This window comes from Balaenoptera physalus (assembly GCF_965194825.1).
Source record: "Balaenoptera physalus genome assembly, contig: HAP1_SCAFFOLD_2078, whole genome shotgun sequence".
Taxonomy (NCBI): domain Eukaryota; kingdom Metazoa; phylum Chordata; class Mammalia; order Artiodactyla; family Balaenopteridae; genus Balaenoptera; species Balaenoptera physalus.
In genome coordinates, this window is record NW_028124727.1 from 14,455 (window position 1) to 42,402 (window position 27,948).

The following is a 27,948-nucleotide window of genomic DNA, read 5'->3' on the forward strand; positions in this document are numbered from 1 at the left end:
ATCCTACCCTAAAGATAAAAAATATATTTTAATCATGGTTAAATTTGTATTCATCTTCATTTACATTTGGAGAAGTCTGCTGGAAAGAGTCTGGGGAAAGTTTCCCCTTTAAAAAAGAAAACTCACGCAAGAAGAGTTACCCACATTTTCTACTACACGTTCTCATGCTTACACACAGAGTCATAACCATTTTACTCTCATGAAGGGAGGAAGGCTGAGAACAAAGGTGCTGAGGAGGGCAGGTCAGAAAATAACGAAAAGAGCTGGGTTCTTGATGACATCATTCAGCCATTGAATTAAACAACCCTGGGGGTGCCTGACCTTTAGAGTCTTTGCTATATGAGGTAATAAATTTTTCTTACTGAATTGGGATTTTCTATTTTTTTCAGGCAAAAGAATCTTATATAGTGCAGTACTTACCCACAAGTCTGGTGAGATGATTTAATAAGTTAATTCACATATACCACATAGCAGAGAGCTTGGGACATAAAATACTTAAAAATGGAAATTATTACAATTGAATTTTCCCCTCTTCCTCTCCTTCTTCTCCTTCTTCTTCTCATAGTATTAGTATTAGTAATAATTAGTACTGTTTTATTTTACGATTTCATGCGGTCTAAGTAAATTTAATTTCCCCAATAGCAGTACCATGCATCTTTATGAAAGAAAACAAGAAACACTATCAAGCAATTAGATAAACACATAACATTTTCTGTAGTTTAAGAATCATCTTTTGGCTTACAAGATTTTCAAATGTAGGGGATTTTAAATGCCTCCTCCGTTCTTCATTACCTGCTGAGTTATCCATGACCTAAATATATGCCTCATCCTTATATTTTTACCATTAGACTCATATGCCTCCTTCAGGGGTGATGCATTCTACTCAATAATGACAGATAATGATATAAAATTTAAGCAAATAGTAATGTTATAAATGGACCTTAATCATTTCAAATCTTATGTTTCTCACTCAGAAAGGACCAAGCTTTCCAAAATAGTAGTGGACCAGATGGAAGAAATGTAATATTCAAAGGCAAATCTATATACGTTACTTCAGATATATCAAGTAAAGGTAAAAATGGATATTTGTTTCTGAAGAGAGATGAAACACCTTGCTAATTTTCATTAAGTACTTAGTCTTAATGAATTTCACTTAAATCATACGTAATTTTTAAATAGATCTTTATTGGAGTATAATTGCTTCACAATACTGTGTTAGTTTCTGCTGTACAACAAAGTGAATCAGCCATATGCATACATATATCCCCATATCCCTCTTGAGCCTCCCTCCCATCCTCCCTATCCCACCCCTCTAGGTCATCGCAAAGCACCTAGCTGATCTCCCTGTGCTGTGCTGCTTCTTCCCACTAGCAAACTGTTTTACATTTGGTAGTGTATGTATGTCAATGCTACTCTCAGTTCGCCCCAGCTTTCCCTTCCACCCTAATATCCTCAAGTCCATTCTCTATGTCTACATCTTTATTCCTGCCCTGCCACTAGGTTCATCAGTACCATTTTTTTTTTTTTTTAGATTGCATATATGGAATCTATTCCATATATGCGTTAGCATACGTATTTGTTTTTCTTTTTCTGACTTACTTCACTCTGTATGACAGACTCTAGGTCCATCCACCTCACTACAAATAACTCAGTTTCGTTTCTTTTTATGACTGAGTAATATTTCATTGTCTATAGGTGCCACATCTTCTTTATCCATCTAGGTTAGTTCTATGTCCTGGTTATTGTAAATAGTGCTGCAGTGAACACTGTGGTACATGTCTCTTTTTTGAATTATGCTTTTCTCAGGGTATATGCCCAGTAGTGGGATTGCTGGGTCATATGGTAGTTCTATTTTTAGTTTTTTAAGGAACCTCCACACTGTTCTCCATAGTTGTATCAACTTACATTCCCACCAAAAGTGCAGGAGGGTTCCCTTTTCAGCACACCCTTTCCAGCATTTATTGTTTCTAGATTTTTTGATAATGGCCATTCTGACCGGTGTGAGGTATCACCTCACTGTAGTTTTGACTTGCATTTCTCTAATAATTAGTGATGTTGAGCATCTTTTCGTGTGCCTCTTGGCCATCTGTATGTCTTCTGGGACCTAATTAAACTTAAAAGCTTTTGCACAGCAAAGGAAACCATAAATAAGATGAAAAGACAACCCTCAGAATGGGAGAAAATATTTGCCAATGAAACAATAGATAAAGGATCAATCTCCTAAATATACAAACAGCCCGTGCAGCTCAATATCAAAAAAAACAAACAATCCAATTAAAAAATGGGCGGAAGACGTAAATAGACATTTCACCAAAGACATAAGTAATTTTTTGATTGACTTGAATGCCAGCTTTATATTCAGAGTGGTCAAGTTCAAATAATTTTTGGGAGAACTGAGCACACATGCAACAAAATGTGAGGACATTAATCGAAATTTAAGGACTATAAACTTTCCAAATAACTCTAACAGAAAATCAGTGAAAAAATTTAAGCAATATATAATAGTGACATAACTGTTGCTTCAGTCTTCTTGTAAATTAAATAGAAATAACACCGATAAGTAAATTTTCTTATATGGGTTTAATAAAAAATGGTTCTTGAAAACTAAAAAAGAGAAAAATTAAGTACATAATTACATTGGAGTCAAAGTACATTTTATTGTTGTTGTTGTGATAACAGTTGCTAATTTTCAACAATACAGGAATTGTTGCCTAACTATAGTTTTCTTTGTTCCAAATAGATTTTTCAAAGTAAAAATATGACATAAATTTTGCCCATAAGATGATTAGACAAAACTGGCATTGGGATGGAAAGTCATGTGTTTCAAGACCCTTCACACCAAGAGATATTTAGGCATTATTACTTAGATTAATTGAGCTTTTATTAAAGCTAATTTTCTAGTATTCACACTTCAAAATACAGATGGAAATAAAATATATAGTTCTCAATTTGGCAGGAGTGTACTATACAATTTATAATAAAGTTGATTTATATTAATTGCTAGAAAATTTATGGGCAACAGATTTATTTTAATGGAGTCATTTATGGTCCTAATTTGTTTTATTGATATTAGGATCCGGACATCTTGCTGTTTTAAAAAGATAGTCAAGCACAGGGAGATCAGCTCCGTGCTTTGTGACCACCTAGAGGGGTGGGATAGGGACGGGGGAAGGGAGAGGCAAGAGGGAGGGCATCTGGGGCTATATGTATATGTATAGCTGATTCACTTTGATATACAGCAGAAACTAACACAACACTGTAAAGGAATTATACTCCAATAAAGATGTTAAAAAAAAAAAGTTAACAAACAGCAAATTAAAAATGGATGATATTTTTAATCCATTTACAATTAATTAAATAGTACATTTTGTTTCCTTTTCTTTTTTCTCCTTATGATTGTTGTGTTTCATTGTCGCCCCTATGTCCTTATGCTAATAACTAAAGTTGGTTTCTGCTAAATACAGTATTGAAAATCAAGAAGGAAATACACTATTCTCTTATTCTCCTTTAATTTGAAAATATGTGTATTGGCACCACTATACTGCTTTCAGTTAACGTTAATTTGTGTGTACTTTACATTTTTTTATCAGTCTTGCTAAGGGTTTCTCTTAGTTTCCTGTTGCTGCTGTAACAAATTAACACAATCTTAGTGACTTAAAACACCACAAATTTATTATTTTACAGTTCTGGAGATCACAGTTCAAAATAGGTCTAACTAAGCTACAGTTAAAATGTTTACAGGACCCCATGCCTTCTGCACATTCTGGGAATCCAGTTTCTTGCCTTTCTCAGCTTCTAGAGGCTCTCCCCAATCCTCAGCTACTGGCCCCCTTCCATACTTACAGCCTGAAATGAAATCATTCTCACTTTGCTTCCACTGTCACATCTCCTTTTCTGACTCCGACACTTCTGCTTCCCTCGTCTACTCTTTTTCAAAATAAGGACCTTTGTGATTACACTGGCTCACCAGGGTAATTCAGGAAACGCTATGGAGATCCTGACTTAACTGCATCTGCAATGTCTCTTTGCCATGTAAGGGAACATATTCCCAGGTTCTGGGAAATAACACTTATACAGCTTGGGAGGGGGTATTATTCTACTACTACAGAGTTTATCAATTTTATTAAACTTTCAAAGATTAACGCTTATGGCTTTGTTATTTTTCTCTATTTTATATCTTTGATCTTTGTTCTCATCATTCTACTTTTTATCCTTCTTCTTCCTCTGGGTTTTAAATTTTCCCTTTTCCTTTTTAGAATCTTGAGATGGAGGCTTAGCTGATTGATTTTTTTAAACTTTCATATTTAAATGATAAAGTATATCCAAAGACTGTTTTGCCTCCATCATATAAGTTTTGATAAGGTACATTTCTATTTCCATACTGTCAATAATATATTTTAAATTCCCATTGCATTTTTTTAAACAAGTGTTCATTTAGACACGTACTGCTAATTCTCAAACACATAAGATTATCTCATTATTCTTCGTGAAAGCATTTATTCATTTATGTATGTTCACAGAACATATGATCCTTTGTGACTTATTGAGACTTGTTTTATAGCCCCAAAGACTATGTATTTTAGCTGCCAGATGTAGTATTCTATAAATTTCTGTTAGGTAAGTTAGATAATAATATAGTTTAAAACTTTTATATCTAGAAGAGATACAGCAGAGGAGAAGGGGTTGAGAGGTGGGCAAAATGGGTAAAAGGGATCGACTCTGTGGTGATGGATGATAACTACACTTTTGATGATGATCCCGTTGTGTATTGAATTACAGTGTTGCACACCGGAAACTTTTATAATGGTATACATCAATTTTACTTCAATAAAAAATAAAGCTTTTATAGCATTACTGATTTTTTTGCTTTTAATTATGAGAAAATCCTATTTGAAATAGCTGTGGTTCATTGTATATTTTTCTGTAACTCCTGTTAATTCTGTCAGTGTTTTAACTGTATGTTGCTTTGTGTTATTACTGGTTATTTTCTAAATTCAGCTTTTTAATCTTTAACTTTTCAAAGTGACTTAAATTATGCCAATTAGCCATTATTGTAAGTAAAATACCATGTATTGTTGTTTTGTCCTTTGTACTTTAGTTGTCACTCATTCTCCTTCTATTATGTGTTATGTATCCACAGTGTAGTTTTTTCTTTAAAGAGCCAGGGAAGGGAATGCTGTAACCTTGCCATGAGAGGAAAATGGGACCAGTCCCTCTCCCACACCATCCCACCCACCAGTCTTCCTTCCCACTCAGTGGGCCTTCGATATAAAGTGACAGGGAGGTCGTAGGACCCGTCCAGGTGGACTCCCCAGGATGTTTCCCGAGAAGCGGCGTTTGCATCCCAGCAGTAGCTTTCCCACCCCCGCCCCGCGGAGCACCAGCGGCTCTGCGCAGCCCGGGCTGGCGACCCAGAAGGCGCGGAGACCCCGCCCACCCTGCAAGGCCCGCCCGCTCGTCCCCGTCCCCGCCCCCGCCGCGGCCTCCCATTGGTGGCCCGGTGTGTCAGTTGACGAGCGGGCTCCCGGGGCGGGAGTGCAGGCTGCGGTCCCCTCCCGGCGCCTCTATCGGCCGCCAGCCGCAGGGAAGTGAGACCGGGCGGCGGCCGGCGGCCGCTGCCTCTGACAGACCCAGCGGTCGAGGCTCCGCGCCCATCAGCAGCCCGCGGCCGCCATGGCGGCGCGGAGGAGCCCCCCGCGGGAGCGGGAGCGGCAACGACCTCGCGACCCCGCCGCAGGTGGGCCCGGGGCCCGGTGGGGCGGGGCGGGGGCCGCGGGCGCCCGGGACGCGCTCGCCCCCGCCGGCCGTCGGCGCAGCCCTGGGTTGGAAGGTTCGGGGCCCGCCATCCCAGGGGTGGGAGGTCCGGGGCGCCCCTGCCCGGGGCGGGGAGGGGGACGGGCTGCAGGGTTTGGGGGGGCCGTCGGGGGCGGGGGTCGCCCCTAAGTGAGGAACTGCGCCGTCGGGCCGAGGCAGCGAGCGACCCTCCGAGGCAGAGCAGGCGGGTTCCTGGAAAGAGAAAGCGGGTCCTGCGGGCTGGGATGCGTTGCGGCGGGGTGGGGTGCCCCGGCAGCGGCTGGGGTCGGGCCCTGGCGCCCACGAGCGCCGGTGTCCCCTTCTCGGTGTCCCCTCCGAGCCCTTGATTGTTGTCGGAGGGAAGTTGACGGGTTTCGCGCTTTGCTGGCAGAGGATGTGGCCCACACCTTCGCAGCAGTCGAGACTCGATGAGCAACAGAGAAAACTCTGGCTTTTGAAACAAAAATCTCACCAGGGACAGGAGCGGCAGCCCAGTATGGCACAGGTGGCCGAGGTCGCCGCGCGCCACCTGTGTCGCGGCGTCTCTGCCCTCTGCGTGCGTAGCTGGGCCCTCACCGGACGAATGAAGGGTGCTTTCCTTGCCATGCTTCCAGCCCCAGGTCTGAGGAAGATGATCTGCTTCTCAGCTTGGAGCACATTCCCGATTGTGTATTTCCCTGGAGGCCACCCCGGGGGTGAGAGCCCACGAGTGAATTTGGGGAGCACGCCTGTTCCAGGTGCCGCAGCGTCAATGGGAAGTTACTGAGCAGTGCTTCTTAGTCCGGATTCTTGGTCCCAGCAGGAGCTTTTGATTCACACAGCAAAGTGTCGGGTGTGGTGAAAACAGCCCGGTTCTAGGAGACAAGACGTGAGTTCTAGACATCCTTTTGCCCAGGACTGCGGGCCTCGAAGCTTCTGGGTCCTGGTCCATAAAATGAGGGCACTAGGCTAGCTGATCCATAAAGCCCCTCCCAGTCTAGAATTCTGTGATTGACTTATATCCCACTCTCAGAAGTTTGGAGAATGAACTAATTTTCAACCTTTCTGCACCTTGGATTCTTATAGAATTAGCCAAATATTTCCTGGGGGTGTATCCATCTGAACTTTTTCATATGTGATTTTCTTCCCTTCTCCCTGTGTTGTTTCGGCAGAGCAAAGCTGGAAGCGGAGGTGGGGCACAGCTGGGAAAAGCTGGCTGGGGGGCGCCGAAGGGTATCTACTCTGGGCTTAATGTAATTGTCAGGAATTTTCCCTTCCAGTGCACCAAGTTCAAGGTGTGCCAGCACTGTGAGAGCAGAGAGAATTCTTTCCTCAGCTTCAGCCTAAAGGGAAACATTTTCCCTCCTTAAAAAGCAGTTTGAGGGCTTAGGAAAAGGAAAACCAACACTGCAATTGAAAACACATGCCCGCAACAGAGCCTACAAGAGAATGCTTACAACCAAGTGGTCCACAGTTGCTATTTTTTGCCAGCCTGTTTTGTCACTTTTATACTTCTACTCTTACGTTTCTGTGAGATGGATTAAATAGCAAATAAAGTGTAAATTTTGGCACCATGTGTTTTAGCTAAGTAGAAATTCTTGATTGGCACAATGACTGAATTTGAAAGTGACCTTTCACCTGGCTCCCCGGAGCGGGTGGGTGCTGTCCTATGTGTCTGCAGCCCCCAGCGTTGTCCCTGCCACAGTAACAGTGGGTACTGGAGCTCTCTTCACGGTGCTGGACACGGAGACACTGCCCATAGTCTTATGTAATCTCTACAACCACCGTCCTGTGATGCTCGGAATGGTCACGGAATTTCCTCAGTGTTTCCAGCTAGTAAGTGGTGCCGGGATTCAAGCCCTGGCAGCCCGGCTCCTCCCGCAGCATGTTCTTAACCATCGCCCGCTTCTGTCTCCTAAAACATTCAGGCTTATACCTGGGAGCACTCTAGGTTCCAAAGGTACCTCATCACAGTTAAGCTGTTCTAAAGCAAAGTTGGCTTATCAACTTAATACCATCGTTGTTGCTCAAGGGAACTCACAGGTCTGTGTGCGGGAGAAAAAGTCATCATTATCGAGTTAAAACTTCCTACACGTGTGTTTCTTTATACGTGGCTCTGAAGTCTTTATGTACCAGTTAAAGGAGTTAATGGACTATTGTATCTGACCTTTCTCTCCTGCCCACTTGAATCCTCTGGTCCATGTTCAGTTACTTAGGACAATCTGTTCTCAAGACGGAGGTTATATACACATTTATTGATTTGTAATTAATTGAATGGAAGAACACTTAAATGTCACGTTACAGTAAGTCAACAGGGAAAAGTTTTGGTTTATACACTCATTTTTCCAGTGATCTTTTGTTCTAGTCATACTCTATTTTTCTACTTTTTCATTTAATTGAGCCGGAATAGACAGAGGCCATCATGTTTAAAATAAGAGGATAATAAAATGTTTATGTTCATTTCTAAGGACCCTTGTCTGTTAGTACTGTTGCTGGGATTCCCAGGTAATAAACAACAATCCCAGAAACTGTAGCACGTAAGATGCTATGCTCAATAAACCTCTGAATTAAGAATTTAATAGTAAGTCTTTCATTGTTGATTTAACCAGGTGACTCTGACTTTGAGTTTATGTGGAACTGTTGGATGTTAGTTACATAGTAATTTAAAACACCGTATTAGCTCTTTCTCTGCTTGCCAGTGTTATTGATTTTTATTGACTATTAGTTAGGGTTAGTCTTCTGGCAGAGGGAGTAATAATGTATCGATAATTGGAAGTTAGCTTCTCAAGAGTCCTCTCCCAACTTAGAAGCAGAATCCCAGCCCTCTTCCCTGGGCACCAGCAGCTGCCCAGATACCTGGGTTTGGCCTCTTGGGTGGGGCCTGAGTGCCTGCGGCCCCCAGAGCCACAAGATGCCTTCCCGGCCTGGCCTGGCCTGTGGGGCACCCGCACTCCGGGTGGGCTCCGTGCCGTGGGCCCACCTCAGAGGTCAAGCTGGACGTCAGATGCTGAGGCCCAGGCGGCCAGAAGGGACCCAGAAGACCTGGGGGTCCCGGTCTCGGCCTGTCAGACAGGCTGTCCTGGAGGCACTGCCCAGATCTGGGGGGGCCAGGAGCCCAGGACCACCCCTACCCCTTTTTGTAAATCTTGTTAAATGTAAATCAAATACAGCTGTCTTTTTCACTGAAAGAAAAAAAAGTATCCTGCCTTCTCATGTGCCCATTACAGTGGACCTGAGCTCCTGCTGCCCCCAGGCGTGGAGGACCTCGTGGGTACAGGCCAGTTCCCAAGTGGCTCAGGAGCGGAGGTGGGCAGGGGCGCGGGCTTTGAACCTTGTGTGTCTCTCCCCTCAGCCGGGGCAGAGAGGGTTCCCCGGAGCGTTGTGTCTCCCAAGCTGAGGTGGACTGAACTTCTTCCCTGTAAAGAGAGAACCTTTCCCTGGGTCTTAGAGTGAGTGACAGCAGGCACATCGTGGTTATATTTGTTGATCTGTGACAAGAAGACCTCAACTTTGCTGTGAGATCGCTAAAGTGACAGGAAAACTGAGTGCTCTGTGTCTTCCAAATCGCCTGCCAGGATAGGTTGAAATGCTGTGGAAGCAGCAGAATGGCTGAGAGGACAGGGGAAGTGGAAGAGATGGCCAGCCAGGCCGGCGTGGGCGAGGACAGTCAGTCACCACCCAGATGTGAAGGGCTGAGTGGCACTGAAGTCAGCGGACCCGATCAGCTCTGTGTCATTTTACTTGGTATTTAACAAATGAACTGGGAGTTCAGTTTGTAGCTAAGGCTGGCCTCGAACCGTGAAATGCAGACGTAGCCAATCGAATTATTAATATAAATGTTGGGTCCCTCAGTTTTGCACCTGAAGCAGTGCAAGACTCGGGTGCATCGATTCCTTCCTCTGAAATCTGAAATAAAGAGAAAAATCACTCAAACTGAGAGTTTATTAGATCAGTTTTATCCACGGTGTAGCCCTCTCTTGTTTCTTAAACATTTGTTAAACTCAGTTTGGGGTACTCAGCTGATTGTCATGACAGAGGACTGGTACGGCCACTGCTTATAGACCTACCTTGTACTGCACTGTTCCTCATGCTTGGATATTCCAGCATCTTCTCCCACATATACCTCACTGATTCATTCAAAGTTTGGAGCCTGTAACATGTGATGGTACAATTCTCCTTTCCCTTCCCGCTCCCCCAGGCTCCTCAACCTTCCTCTTTTATTTCTTGCTGTCATTTAGAAACTGGGGTCCCAGACAAGCCCTTGCGGAAAAGGCTCTTTATCAGAATTCTGCTTTCAGGTCAGCTGGTGTAATAGACCTGCAGATCTAAGCACGCATGTCTCGGGTGGAGTATTTGCTGGCATTTGTCAAGGTCTCATGTATCTTCTGTACACGCTCAGGCATCTTTCCTGTAGGGCAAGTTTTGAGTAATGTTTTGAGTTTAGTTGAACCTCAGTTGTTTCACAACTACTTAAAATCCTGTGCCTGTACCACAGCGTGACTATTCCACTAACATAACTCTGAAACATGTTAACATAAAGAGGCATTTGGAGGAGAACGGTGGTGAGTGGCCTGGCCTCCTTGTGTTTGTTTATAGGGGAGGAAGCTGAGGTCCAAGTTGCTCGACTGTCTAGGACCAGACCTGGAGCTCAGTTCCTGACTCCCTGGGGCCTGCTCATTCCTCTACCCCGAAGCCATCCCACTAGGTGACCGCTTCACAGCCTCACTTCCTGCTTTATATTTACATGAGTGTATTTAAGGGAAGGGAAAACAGAGTGGTGGCTCACCATTTCTTTTTTTTCTTTTTTCTTTTCTTTATTGTTTTTTTGCCACACCGCATGGCTTATGGGATCTTAGTTTCCTGACCAGGGATTGAACCCGTGCCCCCTGCAGTGGGAGTGCGGAGTTGTAACCACTGGACCACCAGGGAATTCCCACACCATTTCTGACATGCATGTTAGAAGTCAGAAGGGACCAGCAAGAGAGAGGCTGTTAGGCAGGATTAGGTATGGTGGAGTAACAGAACAACCCCAACTAAGTGAATTAAGTTTATTTCTTTTATGGCAAAGCTCAGACATGGCTCCCCAGGGCTGGCATGGGCTCCATAGTGTCAGAGGCCCAGGCTCCTTCCACTTTGTTTCCACCCTGCAGGGGTTTCACGCCCACAGCTACCTCCTGATCCAAGATGGCTGCTGAATGTCAGTTATCACACCTACATTCCAGCTAGGAGGGAGGAGGGAGGGCAAGGAGTACACACCCCTTTCAATAGAACCTTTTGAAAACTGCACATAGCACTTCTTGGCCAGAATTCACTTACAGGGCTATACCCAGCACGTAGGGAAGGTGGAATGCCAGCCAAAGTCAGGATTGTATTCCTGTGGAAGAAGAGAGAAGAGATACTGGGGTTGGCTGGCAGTCTCTGTCGTGGAGACAGGTGGACTGGATTCTGACTACATCAGTTCATCTTCTTTATTCAACAAATATTTATTAACTGTCTACCGTGTTCCTAGGGACCGAGAAAGCAGAGAGAAAACAGACACAATCCCAGTCCTGAAGACATGCACCTACACAGGGAGACAGACACTAACCAAACACAAACACAGTTGTATAAACTGTGATGCGTGCTGTGAAGGAAGAGGACACCGTGTGCTGTGAGAGAGTGTAGCAGGGATGTGACCAAGCCTGGGGGTTGGGATCGGGTCAGAGAAGCTTGGCCCCAGGAAGTGACATTTGAGCTGAGAGCTGGAGAGTGAGTAAAGTGAAGAGTATTCCAGATGAGGGAAGAGCACGGGCAAAGGCAGGCCGGGAGGCAGGAGTGAGCCCTGATGGAGGAACTGAGGGCCGCCAGTCATCTTGGAGCAAGAGGAAGAGGTGGGAGAGTAGGGAAGAGTCAGGGTCAGACCAAGGGGGACCCTGGAGGCAGGGTGAGCACCTGTCCTGGTTTGCCTGAGACCAAGGATGTCCTCAGACGAGGAGCTTTTCAGCACTAAAACTGGGGGAGCCCCAGGCAAGCCAGGAGGAGTTGGTCAGCCTCCCCGGAGGTCACATTAGTAGTTGGGTTCCTTTATTATTAGTACTATTTTTTTTTTTAAATACCACAAACAGTGGTTTTTTAATTAACTTATTTATTTTATTATTTATTTTTGGCTGTGTTGGGTCTTTGTTTCTGTGCGAGGGCTTTCTCCAGTTGCGGCAAGCAGGGGCCTCTCTTCATCGCGGTGCGCGGGCCTCTCACTATCGCGGCCTCTCTTGTTGCGGAGCACAGGCTCCAGATGCGCAGGCTCAGTAGTTGTGGCTCACGGGCCTAGTTGCTCCACGGCATGTGGGATCTTCCCAGACCAGGGCTCGAACCCGTGTCCCCTGCATTAGCAGGCAGAGTCTCAACCACAGCACCACCAGGGAAGCCCTGGGTTCCTTTATTATTAATTTCAGCAAAATTCTTTTTTAGGTAGGCATAGATCCCAGCCTTGGAAAAATAGCAACTGACTAGTAAAAGTAGCCCCTCACCTTGGCCAAAGGGAAAGAGGCACAGAACACAGGCAGCACTTACTGGTAGTTGGATTACACGACCAGTGAGACTTTTCTTTATCTGTCACGATTTCCCCGAAGGGTAGTTTTGGAAATCAATAAACGTGTGATAGTATATTTGAGCTAACAGAAGCAGCCAAGGACGGAGGAAGCCCTGACTCCAGAGTAGTGCGTCTCATCGCCGGTGATACATTGGAATCACCTGGGAACTAAAGACAAGACTGGCGCCCAGCCAATAAATAGATTCTCCACAGGTGGAGCCAGGGCAAGCATGGTTCCGTCTCGGTGGCAGCGCCTCCCAGGCCTTGGTTGCGCTTGAATCGCTGGGGATCCTGTAGAACACAGATTCTGCTTCCATGGGGCCCGAGGGTCGTCCTTCTGAGAGCCCCGCTGGTCAGGATGTGGCGCATCCCTAGACTTCGAGTACGATGCTCTGTAATGTTTGGCCAGTTTGTTTTGAAGCCTCTGGTTTCTTTTCAGGAGAGCAGATCTGAAGGACTGCGTAAAGGTAGACAGGGCCGCGAGGGGTAGAGACTAGGGGAGGGGGACAGGGAGACCTCCGCCCTGGGCTCCCATCAGTGGTGGGCCCAGCCCGACCTCTCAGTTGGTTCCACCAGTGGCTGGGGTTACGTGGTGAGACCGGTTCCTGGTTATGGGAAGACCAGCTCTCCGAGGCCTCTGGCTGGGATGGTGCAATAGGCGATGCCCCATCACTCTCTCACTTGTTTAGAGGCCTTTCCAGATGACTCTACTGGCTGCCAGGATATGGGTCTTTCCTATAAGCAAGGAAAGCCAGAAAGATTTTTGCATAAGAGATGACACATCCATTGAATATAAAAAAAGATACAAAAAACAAACCAACAAAACACACACACCATTGGCTTCAGAGTGGAAAATGGCATTGGAGAAGGGAAGCCAATTAGAAGGATGAGTAACCAGTAGCGACAGAGGTCAAATGATTCTGGTTAACGGAAAAATCACTGTGTGGCGAAAGTGGCTTGTCTCAGGGTGTACCTTATTTCTCTCTTGGTCACGTGTTCATAAATGATCTATTTTGGGATGTGGAAGACAAGCTTAGTTTTTAAAGGTCTAAGAGTTGAGAGAGGGACCGAGCACCACGGAAGCCATGACAGGTCAGAGCAGTGAGCCAAGTCCAGTAACGTGAAATTTAGCAGGGATGTGTGTCAGCTCCTGGGTCTAAAATGCACAGAGCTTGCACACGCGATCTGGATAATCCCTTGCTTCCCTTCCCAGGTTCTGAACTAACTGAAAGGTACACACGGAAGTCAGGGAGTTTTTAAATATCGGCTCGGTGATAAAATCCCTGTGTCTTAGTCATATGGCCAGATGGGCTTGCAGGCAGTGCCTGAGCTGTACTCTCCCCTCAAAGGTCAGGCCTCTCCCCCAGAGAGACAGCAGCCCCAAGGGCACCTCTCGGCAGGCAGGCAGATCCTAGTGGAGAGGAGGGGGCTGAGCTGAGCAGAGGGTCTTACACCTGCCATCAGGTAAGTCTCCCTCCCTCAAGAAAGAGGGAGGGGAGAGGGTAGAGGGGTGGAGGCCAGTATCAGATCTCCAGGACAGTTCTTCCCCCTGGAGGTTTGAGGACAGTGGGATGAAAGCACCTTTTCTCTCTCCCCCTTCGGCAGATGGGGAGATGTGCTCCAGCAACAGGTCTAAACGGCTTTAGGTTGATGGCAGGCTGAATACTAATACAATCGCAGGCTGCATTAGTGTGAATGTATCATCTAGACAGAGTCTGGCCAACCACGGCCCACAGGCCAGATCTGTCCCACCCAGTTTTTATATGGCCTGTGACCTATGAATGGTTTTTACATTTTTTAATGGTTGGAAAAAAGATCAAAAGAAGAATACCATTTCCTGACATGTGAAACTTATATGAAATTCAAATTTCAGCGTCTTGTAAAAAAGTTTTCTTGGAACACCACCCCGCTGTGTACTGTCTGATGGCTGCTTCCCCTCTGTCGGGGACGATCTGAGTGGATGGGACGGAGACCAGATGGCTGGCAGTGCCTACAATACTCTCTGACCCTACACAGAAAACTTGCTGACTCCCGATGGAGCGTGAAGAAGTGGTCACGTGGTTGAATTCTCTCCCGCTTGGGTCACACTCAGGGCAGTGTGTTCTGACCTGCGGTCTCACTCTGAGTGTGGGGTGGGTCCCGAGAAGGGTGACCGGGATAATGAAGAGACTACCCCCCTGCCCCTCGCCACCAAATCATGTCGAGTGAGGCCTGGTGGAGAGAAGGGGGTGTGTCTGATCTAGAAGAGAAAAAGGCACAGTGGGAATGACAGCTGCCTTCTGAGTTCATGCTTGTTAATTGTTTTGCATTCTTGGAAGAGAATTACTCAGCAAGGGCAGTTGGGTAGTTAATTCAAAGGGCACTGACCTTGGGTCAGAACACGTGGGTTCAAGTTCAGGCTTCTGCTTGCTTTCTCTGGGCTTCAAAGATGAAGTGTGCGTGTGACATCTCATCAGGTGGCCAGGTCCGCAGTGAATGAAGCTTCAGCTTTCACCTCAGAAATGCTTTCCAGCCAGTGGGGGGCGCAGTCATGAATCCACTGAACCGGAACCCGCGTGCAGTGTGGACGGCGTGTGTGCGTGTGTGTGTGTGTGTGTGCGTGCGTGCAGGGGGGAACCGCGGGAGAGATTCATTCTGCTTGAGGGGCTGGTGTGACTCAGGCCTTGGAGAACCAGTGGGTTTCCAGCCCCTTCGGCCCAAGCATCCCGTGTTTCTGTCAAAGGTCTAAAAGGCTGTGGTGTGGAGGAAGAATCAGACACGTTCCTCGTGACCCCAAGCAGTAACGAGTCAAGTGGTGGTGACAGCTCTGGTCACACCAACCTCTTGCCTCTTTGTTGAGACAAAGTGATTCATCTGAGGTCCTGCAGCTGGAAAATGGCAGAATAAAGACTGGGTCCCAGGCTTGTTCCGCCAGCCCGCCGTCTCCACCAGACCAGGGACAGGGCGTCTGCCTGGCTGGGTACAGTGACCTGGAGTTCTGGGGTCCCCGGAGCCTATCCGCTTTTGTGCTTCTGTAGTTGGGTGGGTTTTAAACCTCTGCCACATGGTTAGAAAATTAAAGTGATGGGCGGAATTTTACACACCTAACGCTGTGCCCAGTACCTGAAAATACCCTGAGCTATGATGTTATTAAAAACACGCACCCAGTCCCCTCAGTGTTTGGCAAGGAGCATTTCCTCCTGTGTTTGCTGACTCTTGGTTGGCAGGAGCCTTGGGTGAAGCATGCCCAGTCCTATGGGATGTGGGATTGCGCGCGTAGCCTTGATAAGTTGGTTGCATGACAGGGCTACCCTTGTGTGTCTCGCTGGTCATGACTTTCGAGATAAAAACTTTCGCGTTGGTGGTTCTCTTCCTCAGTGATACTGATCTCGTAGTTGTTGGTTGTAGAACTCTACTAAGTGGGAGACCATGGTTTCTTAACTGAGCAGGATTAATACCTGAAGTTCAAAAGTGTAGAAAGTCTTTTGACCTCACCATTTCAAAGATTTATTAAGAGGATATTTGTCCTCTTTCCCACATAGGTGATACAAAAAAACCCCCAACTAACCTATGGTTTTGCATGAGCCAAGACCATTTAAACACAGCCTTTCACTCCACTGTGCTGACTTTTCTCTAGGAGTCTCCCATTTGCTCTAAATTATTCAGAAGCCTTGATGACCTAACAGGATTTGTTCTGTATGTTTATCGTTCTGTTTGCTTATTGCTTAGTTTATATGTTTGGACGAATGTACCGTATTTTGCTTTATTCTCGAGCCTCTGAGGTTCTCAGAACTCCGCTCTGAGAGAGATGACCCACCTGGGCATCCAGCATGAGGGCCTCGTGTTATTTTGTGTCTCGGCCGGACCCCGACACCAGGACGTGCTAACCTGTGGGCCTGGGCAAGCTGACCAGTAGCCTTTCCTGACAGCAGGGCATCTCCCACCAGACCAAGAGCTCCCTGGGGCCAGAGCATGTGTGTTTTCAGTTCACTGCCTGCCAGCGTGGCGCCCAGCCCAGGGTAGGAAGAAGTAGCATAACCGAAGGGCGAGGGGCAGGAGGGAGGGGGGCTTCCCGGGCCCCTCCCAGTCCACTGTGCCACGTGGCCTGTGTGTACTCCTCTCTGGGGCACCCCCCTCCCTTCACCACTCCTGCCACAGAGAAGGGGCACGGCCGTCCCGGGCCCTATTTGCTTCCCAACCCATCCATCTCTCTTGGCCACTCTTCCTACCATCTCCTGCTAATCAACCAGAATATGGCATTGAAGCTGATAGAAATATCTGTTGTATTTATTATATTAAATTTAGCATTTTTCACCTTAAAGTTTTTAACAAGGTGATTTTCCCATGTGATATGTCTCGCTGCCCCTGCTGTCTCCAATGTGGAAATTAGATCGCCTTTGCCGCCTGTTTAGCTCAGGCCTAGGCTCCGCCCCGCGAAGCCCGCTCGCTCGTAGCCCTTGATCCGCCTCCTCTGCCGCCGCCTCTGCTTCAGGAGAACGTCAGCGGGCCGGACCCGGGGGCAGAGGAGCCGAGCGTGGAGCGAGCTCCCTGTGCCGCTGCAGCCCCAGGGGCGGCCTGCGGGGAGGCGGGCGCGGCAGGGGCCGGGCTCCAGCCGGGGCACCACTGCAGGTGTCGCGGCGAGCCAGACCCCGGGGCTCTCCCTGCGAGCCAGCCTGAGGCTGGGGCACAGTGCTGTCAGCGTGATCACTCGGTTTCCGGCTCCTCTGGGTCTTTTAAGTTTTGTTTTCAGGTTTGTTTTTTTCTTTTTGGTTTCCTGTTTGAGTGTTTGAATTATTTCAGTTTTGGTACAGTTTAGAGAACGGAAAGAAAAAGGCTAAGTAGAGTTTTACCACAAAAAAACAGTGGCTTTTAATGTTTTCAGTTCCAGTCAGTGGTCTCATCTGCCACATGTAGTCTGAGTGATCACAGATCGGAGTTTAGTGTCGCATGGCCACACTGCTGGCTTCAGGAGGTTCTGGTGTCATTACCCAAAGGACATCGCAACTACCTAAGTGTTACCTCGGATTGTGTGGATTGAGGTCTCAGCAGGTGGCAATGGTGATGACTGGGGGGGTGTGTAAGACCTAGTTCATCCACTTTCCGCTGTCATAGGAATGCCTGGTGCCTCACGTATCACCTCATTTCAGCCACCACCCAAGCGGTCCAGCCCAAAAGGGTTAAAAAGAAATTTCGTTTTTATCTCTTGATGAGCATTCAAAAGGATCAAATCCATAATTCCTGGCAACGCTTGTTTTCCGCCTCTTCGTCGCCAAAGCCACCCCTCGTCCCCACTCCCCTTGTTTCTTGCCCTTGTTCTCGCTCCTCTGTTTATTATGTTGAAAGACTGACTCCATGGTGGTGGGACTTCTCTCTTTTCCTGTTAGTCCAGGGGGCGCCCCCCAAGGCCAGCTCCCCGTTAGGCAGGGCACCGGGTAGGGGAGGGGAAGTTGGGCGGGCTGGTGCTGACTTCTCCCTGGCCGGTTGGCCGAGGGGGACCCCGGGAAGATTCTGACATGGAAGATCTTATCCCGTCTCGGCTGCTTTGGGGGAAATGAGATTTGACTCAGGAGATCATCAAAGCTGTGATCATGATAGTATTTTGCTGGGTGCCTCATTTATGGCGTTCTCCTCCGTGTCTGTTGTTTTGAGTTGTAATCCAGTTATTGATACATGCAGGAGAGATTTTTTAAACTCTCTTTTTAAAGAGTCTGGATTCCACTTGCTGTAGCAGAGCTGGTTTGGGATTCACTCAGCTCCATCATTCAGAGGCAGGGTAGGCAAGTGGGACAGCGTCCAGCTTCCGCATCGCATTGCCCCGTGTGTTTGAATTCTAGCTCTGCGGCTTATTTCATCGTTCTCTCCCTCGCAGTGTCCTCAGGTGATAAAATAATAATGAACATGTTTTGGGTACTTGCCGTGTGCCCGGCCACGAGCTCGGCACTTTTCCCAACATTTCCTTAAACCATCCCGCAGCTCCAAGGGGGCCTCCGTGTTACCAGCGAGAGGAGCCCCTGAGCCGCCCTGCGTCCCCGGCGCTGGGCTGTCCTGCTGCCCTCCTTCCCGGGGTTAAGGGACAGGCACGTGGGGGCATGGAGTCACCCACCCCGTGTACTGCAGGACCAGGGCCTCCTTACGCCACTGCGTTTCTAGGAGCAAATGAGACAATTTCTGTAAAACGATTGCCACAGGGTATGGCACATAGCAAAAGCTCAAACTGTAGCTCTTTTGAACTGTCAAAGCCCCACTCCTGATAATATTTTCATACGAAGTTATGTGAACACCTCGGGGTTGTCTCTGAGCCGCAGCCCACTCCCCTGTGACCTCCTGAGTCCCGCCTCCAGGCCGCTCCCTGGTACCCACACCAGCCCCCATGATACGCTCCCTGGCCCTTCTTGGCTTGAGTCACTTGACCAGTACCTGTGGGTGCACTGAGTAGAGTGGATACAAGGAGTTTAGGCTCGTATTCTTGGTTTGCATGGGAAGGGGGTGTTGAGCCCTCACATGTTTTTTTCTGAGAAGTTGATCATATCGCCCTTTCTTGGGTTGGAGGTGGGTTTAATTTCAAGGATTAGGGCAGTAGGCTAGGGAAGTGCGTGTGTGTGTGTGTGTGTGTGTATGCGCGCGCGCGCGTGTGTAGGTGTGAGGAGAACATAATCTGCGGTGGGTCCCCATGGAGGCCCTGGCAGCTGTCGAGAGGCCTCACGCTCAGGAGAAGCCCCTATTTCAGGGGTCTCGAATCAAGTGCCCCGAGGGGCCGGGCAGTATCTTTTAAGAATGCAGCCCGTCGATTGGAGTCCGTGTGCGGCGGGTGAGAGCAGTGCCCCGTGGAGGGGCCAGCAGCCAGCCCCCAGCCCTCCAAGTGCACGCAAACACCAGGATGAGCCGGTGGGGAGCAGGCAGATGCTCTAAAAGGCTCTTCACAGAGGAAGAGCTGTGAACGTGTTACTGCAGTGAGGAATCATAGCCGGTCCTGGGGTTTAGGGAAACGGAGGCTCGTACATGTGGCGGGAGTGTCAACTGTTTGAGGGGGGCACTTTGGCAACGTCTGTAACATCTGGAAATGTGCACACCCTTTGACCCAGAGTTTCCTCTTCTAGAAATTATCCTAAAAGATACCGTGAGTCCACGAGGACTGTTGGAGGAAAATGTTTGTAAAAGTGAAAAACTGGGAAACAATCCAAATGCTCGTCAACAAGGCAGTGATTATGTACACATATGATGCTCTCTCTTTATACTAAAATATTATACATTCTTTAAGAAGAATAATGTAGACTTTTTAATAAAAGTCTGAATTATAGATGCAAAGGCATTATAGCTTACGTTTTTAAGCAATTCATTAAAAACTTTGTACTAAATATCTAGTAGAAGTAAATACATAATTAACAGCTAATCAATTGTTTTAAACAGGTAAGTACCTGCTTTTGAAAATGTACTTTTCCAGTAAAGTGTACATGATGTCTCTCTGCCTCTTACAAGCTTATTTCTCAGAGCTGCATATGAATGTACAACAATCTAAAAATAAATAGTTTAATTGAATAATAAAAAAATGTACTTTTAAATAATTATAAACATGCATATTTTTATTTGTTGGTAACTTTATTTCTTTATTTGCTGGTAAATTCTTTCTTTATTGAGAGTATATATATTTCTTTATTGAGAATGTATAGCAACTTTACTGAGATACACATATCAAATATCCATACGATCAAAAATGCTAAAATTGTAGATTCCGAATCCAGGAGGCTTTTACTACAGTTAATCATTGGAATTTTACTAAACCAATGTGCCAGGGAGGGAACTGTTGCACAATGAACCCCAGGAGGTTTGGCCACCATTCAAAAGTTCTCTTCCTCATTTGTACTTCAGCATTTTACGTGTTCAAACATAATATAATTAGGAATCTGCTGCACATAGTAAAATATTGCAAGTACGTAGTTTGGGCTCTCCTGGCCTGTGAATTTTCTCTCCTGTCACATCAGGAATCGTAGTGTACCCTGTAAGCTGCACACCTAGCTCCATCCACGACTATTCTAAGTGGCCCACTTTCTGGAAACGATGTCTCTGTGCCTGCTGTCTGAGTCTCGTTCTGTGCGTTCAGATGATGGCATGTGTTACGGCCCGTAATGACCTAAGAGTATCGCCGTGGGCAAAAGTGGGTGGTGGCCACACGGCAGGAGACGCCCCTGGTGTGACTGACTCCTGTGGGCTCGGTGCTGAGCAGACTCCCTTGGTCATTCTTGGATTTAACAGATATTCTACACGGTGCAAGGCGCACTGTGCTGGTTCTTAAATGATTTCATTCCATCTTTCTCCAGCGAGGTCGGTATTTTCACTCCCATTTTACAGTCAAGAAAATTCAGGGTAAGAGAAATGAGGTGTCCCACAGTCAGACAGCTGAATAAGTAGGAGAAACGGGTTTTAAATTCAGGTCTGAGGGATTCCGAAACCCACGCTCTTTATGTGCCCTGTTCCTCTTGAATTCCGTAGAACAAAGATATCCTCATATGTGACACTGATTATAGGAGAACTAGGTGTTTCTTTAATTTTTAGATTGAATTTTCAAATGCTTTAAAAAATGTTTATATAAATCAATGATAGACTCTTTACAGGTAAAATTATCCAGTGTATCTTTTTTTCCCCCTTAAACAAAGCAGGCTTGTGTAATTGTGATGTATATTTATTTTATTTTTTATTGAAGTATAGTTGATTTACAATGTTAATTTCTGCCGTACAGCAAAGTGACTCAGTTAGACACATATATACATTCCTTTTTATATTCTTTTCCATTATGGTTTATCGAGTATATTAAATATAGTTCCCCATGCTATACAGTATTATTATTATTATTATTAAATTTTTGTAGGAAATGACCAAGTTCACTCCTGGACGCTCGTCACCAGCCAAGCCTTAGATGCCGCGTGGAGAGTAGCAAAGGGGTCAGTGACGTTGGCAGTTTCATTTCTGGTGGGCACCCTCTGCTACTTCAGAAGGCTACATTTATATTTAGGGCACTGGCTGAAAAGGTATGTGGCTATGTCATCTTTAATTTTCAAAAATGCCCTTGCTGTTTAAAATAGAATTTTGATATTATCGTTCCCTTATCTTTTAGGTGGATTGGATATCTGCAGAGGAGATTCAAAAGTCAATATTTTCATGCATATGTTTCCTTATTTTTAAAGTGCAGAGAGGGTTCAAGAAGGGAAAGGAAAGGGAAAATTCACCACCTTGTATCTTTGATTTGGTTCAGGGAACCTCAGCGTGGAGGCAGAAGTTGATATACTCAGTTATTGTGCAAGAGAATGGAAAGGAGAGACACCCCATGCCAAGCTGATGAGGAAGGTGTGTCTGTTTATACAGCTCGTGGTGGGTGGAGAATTTGTGTGTAAAAATCGGGAAACACGCATTCCATTCTGCTTTACCAAATGTGGCACCAGGAACAACCGTGGCTCTAATTAAAAGCCAAACAGCTGCTAGACATTGCGTTCAGGCCTTTCACCTAGAGCTAGTGCCTTCGAGGACTTAGGTAAATTAGGCCCGTAATTTCAGGACACTTGAGCGTTATACCCTTTTCAGCTCCCTCCTGGCCAGGCCTATGAACACATCTGCAAGGACTGTCCTTGAAGGGATTCAGGCACCTTGACATAAAACATTTTGAGGATTTTTAGAACTTTCCATCAGACCAATCTTGGTAAATATTCCCAGCAGTGCTGTCCAACCTTGTCACTAGCTAAAGCCAAAAAAAAAAAAAAGAGAGCGAGAGAGAGAAGGAAAAAGAAAAGTACATTTAAATGACACTTTAGCATGGGCTTAAAAGTATATATAGTATTTTTCACTGTGTTCAGGTTGTAGACATCATCTCCCCAGAATGACATTTCCCGGCTCTGGGCTTCCAGGAAGTTACCAGCTAAAATAGCACGACATGGACTCCATACACACAAAAGTCACTTGAAAATTACACGTGTTCGCATTCATAATTTATAATTGTTTTGTTTCTGTTGTCCGCTTTACTGGGGAGTAACACCTTGCTGAAGATGCAGTGGATTTGCTTTCTTTACTCTCTCGTCCAGTGGAATTAACGATAGCCTCTCCTCTCGTGCTCATAGGCTTACAAGGAGCTGTTTTGGCAGCGGCACATTAAATGTGTCCGACAAGTAAGGAGAGACAACTACGACGCACTAAGGTCGGTGCTCTTCCAAGTCTTCAGCCAGGGCCTCTCTTTCCCATCCTGGATGAAAGAGAAAGATATTGTGAAGGTACGTTCTCACACCGGAAGTTCGGGAAAGGCCGCACTGACGGGGACTGCAACACAGGTGCTCGGGGTCTTCTGTGGGTGGCTTTGTGCACAGGGCATCAGGAGACTGAAGGTCCTTTAGCCCAGTCCTCTGTCTCTCATGTCAGTTTGCAAACAAATCATCTCAGAAGGATAGTCGCACTCAACTGTGTTTGTTTTTAATGCCGGCATCTTTTCTTGAGAAGGGCATCTGTCCTTTATAAGTTAGGTGGTCTGCTAAAATTCACTTTTCTACTCTATGGTTATTTGAGTGTTGACAAGCACAGTGTGTAACCTCAACCCCAGAGAATCCCTCGTATCCCTTTTTGTCAGTCCTTCTCTCACCCCCAACCCCAGGCAACCACTGATATGTCTTCCATCCCTTTAGTTTTGCCTTTTCCAGAATGTCACATAAATGGAATTATTCGGTGTGTAGCCTTTTGAATCTGCCTCTTTCACTTAGCATAATGCATTTGTAGTTCATCCATGTTGTTCCATGGATTTGGAGTTCACTCCTTTTATTGCTGAATGGTGTTCCTTGATATGAATATAACATATTTTGTTTATGCATTCATGAGTTGAAGGACATCTGGATTGCTTCCAGTTTCTTTATTTATTTGGTTGCCCTGGGTCTTACTTGCGGCAGGCAGGCTCCTTAGTTGCAGCTCGCAGGCTTCTTAGTTGTGGCATGTGAACTCTTAGTTGTGGCACGCATGTGGAATCTAGTTCCCTGACCAGGGATCAAACCCGGGCCCGCTGCACTGGGAGCGCGGAGTCTTAACCACTGCGCCACCAGGGAGGTCCCCAGATTGCTTCCAGTTGTTGACAATTATGAATAAGGCTGTTATAAATATTCCCATACAGGATTCTGTATGAATGTAAGTTTTCATTCCTTTTGGGTAAATACCTAGGAGTGAGATAGCTGGGTCACATGATAGGTTTATGTTTAACTTTATAAGAACCTGGCAACTCTTTTCCAAACTGGCTCTGCCATTTTGCCACCAATAACGTATGAGTTCCAGTTGCTCCACGTTCTCAGGTTTATTGTTTTGTTTCTTAGCCATTCTAATAGGGGTGCATTTGTGTCATTGTTTTTTGTTTGCATTCCCCTAATGGGTAATGATATTGAGCATCTTTGCACGTGCTTATTTACCATCAACATTACCTCCTTGGAGAAGTCTCCATTCAGATCTTTTGCCCATTCTTTATTAGGTTGTTTGGGTTTTTTTAATATTGAGTTTTGAGAATTCTTTATATATTCTGAATACGAGTGCTTCATCAGCTATGTCATTTGCAAATATTTTCTCCCAGTCAGTACCTTGTTTTTTTTCATTTTCTTAACAGTGTAAAGCAGCACAGTCTTATGAATAACCTTAATTTTTATTTGAAAGTAGTATGCCTAACCACAGATGTACATTTAAGGATGGAGGAGCAAAGAAATATAAAGTATTTGCATATATGTAACTACACACGGTCTATTTCCTTAACATCTTCCGTTTGGAGCTGTTTTTATTGGTAGTTTGATTGCATCTAGCAGTTAAGTGTATGCTGTGTGCCAGCCCTGCTGCTAGTTGCTGAGGACAGAGAACTTAGCCGAGGCCCTGGGCTCCACAAGCTCGGCTGGGTGGGAAAATGTATCAGACACCCACAGTGGATCAGATTCCTACGTATTCTATAATCTTATTTAGTCCCAACAAGAGTCCTGCAAAATGGCTAGTACTTGCATTGATTTCTGACAAGCGTCATTGTCTCCATTACAGTGGAGATGAGACTGAGAGGTTACATAACCAGTGCTGGTTGAGCAGTCTCTCAGCAGGCGAGTGACAGAGCCAGGTTTGAACCCCAAAGTGCATCCTTCTACAATCCACATTTCCCTGATGTACTATGTCACTCTAACGGTGCTTGGTTAAAAATAATTTCTAAAGGGAGATACCTAGGAAGTTCGGGAAATGTTTTATCCAAAAAGATTGTTTCTGTAGACGTAATCTTCATTTAGGTTTTCATCAGTTGTGAAACTGTGAATTAAGATGATCCAAATCACTTAATCCACAAATCTAAAACAAGACTATACGTTTTTACTTAACTGTTGTTACAGTCTTTTCAAATGAAGATTTCTGAATGAGATAAGATTATCTCCTGTGACATATTCCAAATTGTGTGTCAGACATGTTGAGATACTGATCACTGTTGGCATCTACTTCCTTTTCAAGCTTCCTGAAAAACTGCTCTTTTCACAAGGTTGTAATTGGATCCAGCAATACAGTTTTGGTCCTGAGAAGTATACAGGTTCGAATGTGTTTGGAAAATTACGTAAATGTGTGGAATTATTGAAAACACAGGTGAGTCTTTAGGGGGGAAAACTAGGAATGAAAGCATGCATCCCACACGCAGCCCCTTTTCTGCATGTCAGGCATGCCCCTTTATGTCCCGCAAGTAGGAAGTGCAGGCAGAAATAGTCTTCTAGTAACTGACCATTTCCTTTCCTGCTCTTCTTTCTCCTTCCAAGTGATGAACGAGAGCAGTGTTGTTCTACGTGATGATTAGACCTATTATGGGCTAAGAGGGCTTTTGTGGACTGGTCAGAAACCTTAACAATCACGTACCTTTGTTGTTTCCCCAGAAAAATGCGGTGCAAGGTCCAGACAAGGCACTGGGAAATGCCCTTCTGAAATGTGCCTATTAGTAACTTGGGGACTAATTTGACTAAGATTTTTTTCCCTGCACTTAGTAAACACAGATTTTAGATCATTGAAATGAATCCTCCTTGGGAAATACCATTTTTGTGCCATGGTTTTCTGATCTGTAAAACTAAAATATGAATAGTCTCAACCCTGTACAGTTATTGTAAGGATTTAATGAGAGAATGCACGTAGATTGCTTTGTACCCCACCCTGGCACACAGTGAGTGGTAAAGAAAGAATACTAATTAGTACTGTTCTTCACTGGAATGTCCTTTGTGTAACCCAACACCCTTAGAGGCAGCTTTAGGAAACTGACTTGTTTAGTATTTTACCTAGTAGGTGGTGCTTTTTTGAAAAACTAGTTTAAATGAAATATTTTGTTATTGTAAAAGTAATAAGTACTTAGGGTTAAAAAAATCAGTGTCAAATGATATAAAATGAAAAGTTAAAGTTCGACTCCCCTCTATTAATCTCTGGTTTGTTTTATAAGTACTTTAAAAATTATGCAACAGTGTATGTATTCACCTTTGCCGTTTAAGTTTCACTTTACATCTGTGTTTGCTTTTAGTGGACTGAATTTAGTGGAATTAAAGATTATCACAAGCGAGGAAGCATGTGCAACGCCCTTTTTTCTGATGCTATCCTGGAGTGTAAACTTTACGAAGCTCTGAAGTTCATCATGCTCTATCAAGTCACTGAGGCTTATGAACAAATGAAGACCACAAATGTCATTCCCAGTCTTTTTCGACTCCTGTTTACCCGGGAAACCTCTTCCGACCCTTTGAGCTTCATGATGAATCACCTGAACTCTGTAGGTGACACGTGTGGACTAGAGCAGGTAAATGGGGCAGAAGAATCGTGTGTGTTTGATGAAGGACGGTGCTGGCAACACCTGAGCACATAGGTGTTTGTTTGTTTGTAGTTTGCTTTCAGCCATGATAAATCCAGCTGCAAAGAGGTGGCGGGTGGGTAGAGTGCCCTCAAATGAGGAAGCGAAGAGTGATAAACCTTCCTGCCCGGTGCTGGCTGCTGCGTCTTTGCAGCCCTGTGGCTGGCGGGCGGCAGTGTGCTGGGAGCGTTCCTGACCTTCCCGCTGCCTCTGGGGCGGTAACAGGCTTTCCCACAACAGAGGTTACCCAGGAGCAAGTCCAGCTGCAAACTGAGGCAACATCTGGGAGAGCATTTGGCTACTTAGTGCAGACAAGTAGAAGTTATTGAAATTTTAAAAGAAGTCCAGACAATGCTTTTATTTCCCCATAGAAAAGGGCTTTCGTTTTGCTTTGCTTTGCTTTCCTTTCCTTTCCTAGGAGGTGCTCAAAATCATCTGACATTTTAATAAAAATTGATTTAAAACGATAAAAAAAAAAAAACCGTTCGAAAAACAAACAGTGTAACTTTTACTGTAAGCATTCCTTTATTAGTTTTTTTTTCCAGGCAGCTTTCCCTGTGATTTCTTCACGCTACTCCCCAGAGAGAGAAATTTCTCCGCTTGTCCCCTGCCCTCCGCACCGCGGACGTTCGTCCCCAGCCCCGTGCCCACTCCCTGGTCCATGTGTGGGTCTGTCAGCAAGTACATCGTCATCTCATGAGCTGCAGAAGAATACTCGCCCTCCGCTGGTGAGAGGTGGGAATTTGGAAATGTGTATCTGTGACCTCTCTTTCATCTCTTCCCCAGATTGATATGTTTGTACTTGGATACTCCCTGGAAGTAAAGATAAAAGTGTTCAGACTGTTCAGGTTTAACTCCAGAGACTTTGAAGTCTGCTACCCAGAGGAGTCGCTCAGGGAGTGGCCGGAGGTCTCCCTGCTGACTGAGAATGACCGCCACTATCACATTCCTGTCTTTTAAGTCTGCCTGGACCGGGCACCAGCTCTCGCCGGTGACAGTGGTCACACTTGCAAGTAATGTTTGTTTCTAGAAAAGCAAAGCTAGTATTGCTGCCACTGGAGGAATCGGGACCTCCCTTTCCAGGATTACAGGTACACTGGACGGAGACCCACGTGCCTTCCCTTTGTTTCCAGTGATTTCCTCCAGAGCCCCTGCACTAATGTATTTGTGGGTTGGTGGTTTGACCTTGTTTGTAAAGGCTCTGGTCATTTCACCCACAACAGAGCACAAGGACATTTAGTTTGGGAAGAACAACAACAGGAAGAAAGCGAGAAGAAAACAAGTAGGGGAAAAGGACTAAAGGGAAGGAATTTCTTTGTCTATAATCTTTATGTTCTTTGTTAAGAATCTTATCTTTGACTGATTTTGGATCTTCATAAACATGGCCTTATTTTATAAGCATTACCTTCCCAGGAATATCTATGGTATATTAATTTTCCAGAACCATTTGATTAACTTTAAAATTGTGTGTGTGTGTGGGTGTGTATTTACACTCACACACACATAAACATGTATAATTTTATATATATATATATCTAAACACATATGTACACATAGCCACTACTTTGTAATGTTGTACAATTTGTTTTACATCTTTTTTTTTTTTTTTACTATCGCATCTGGCTAGTTTAATATGTTTTATATAGATCAGAGATCAGTTCTGTAGATTAAGGCAGCTGAATGACAATCATTGTACTGTCACAAAAATATTAAACGGTGTATTTAATGTGTATTTACATGTGTATTTAATGTGTGTAGGGAGAATCCTGCCTCCTAATCCCCAGAACCT

The 27,948-nt window shown here is 45.4% G+C and overlaps 1 protein-coding gene and 1 long non-coding RNA gene across 3 annotated transcripts in view; one reads left to right on the forward strand and one right to left on the reverse strand.

Moving 5' to 3' along the window:
• The first annotated feature begins 5,582 nt into the window (after positions 1 to 5,582).
• LOC309654126 (inactive ubiquitin thioesterase OTULINL-like) lies at positions 5,583 to 27,891 on the forward strand. 2 transcript variants are annotated; one of them, XM_082478784.1, is made up of 8 exons: positions 5,583 to 5,737; positions 21,183 to 21,342; positions 21,429 to 21,460; positions 21,567 to 21,658; positions 22,423 to 22,572; positions 24,800 to 24,928; positions 25,839 to 26,108; positions 26,946 to 27,891. In XM_082478784.1, the coding sequence occupies exons 1-8, from the start codon at positions 5,674 to 5,676 to the stop codon at positions 27,117 to 27,119; spliced, it is 1,071 nt and encodes a 356-aa protein (XP_082334910.1). In that variant the 5' UTR covers positions 5,583 to 5,673; the 3' UTR covers positions 27,120 to 27,891. The 2 variants fall into 2 exon arrangements, with proteins under 2 accessions (XP_082334910.1, XP_082334909.1); XM_082478783.1 differs by having other exon boundaries at positions 26,705 to 27,028.
• Positions 26,839 to 27,948, reverse strand: part of LOC309654127 — a 37,937-nt gene continuing 36,827 nt past the window's right edge. The window contains exon 7 of the long non-coding RNA XR_014259913.1: positions 26,839 to 26,972. This is a non-coding gene — a long non-coding RNA (uncharacterized lncRNA). The remainder of the gene's footprint in view (positions 26,973 to 27,948) is intronic.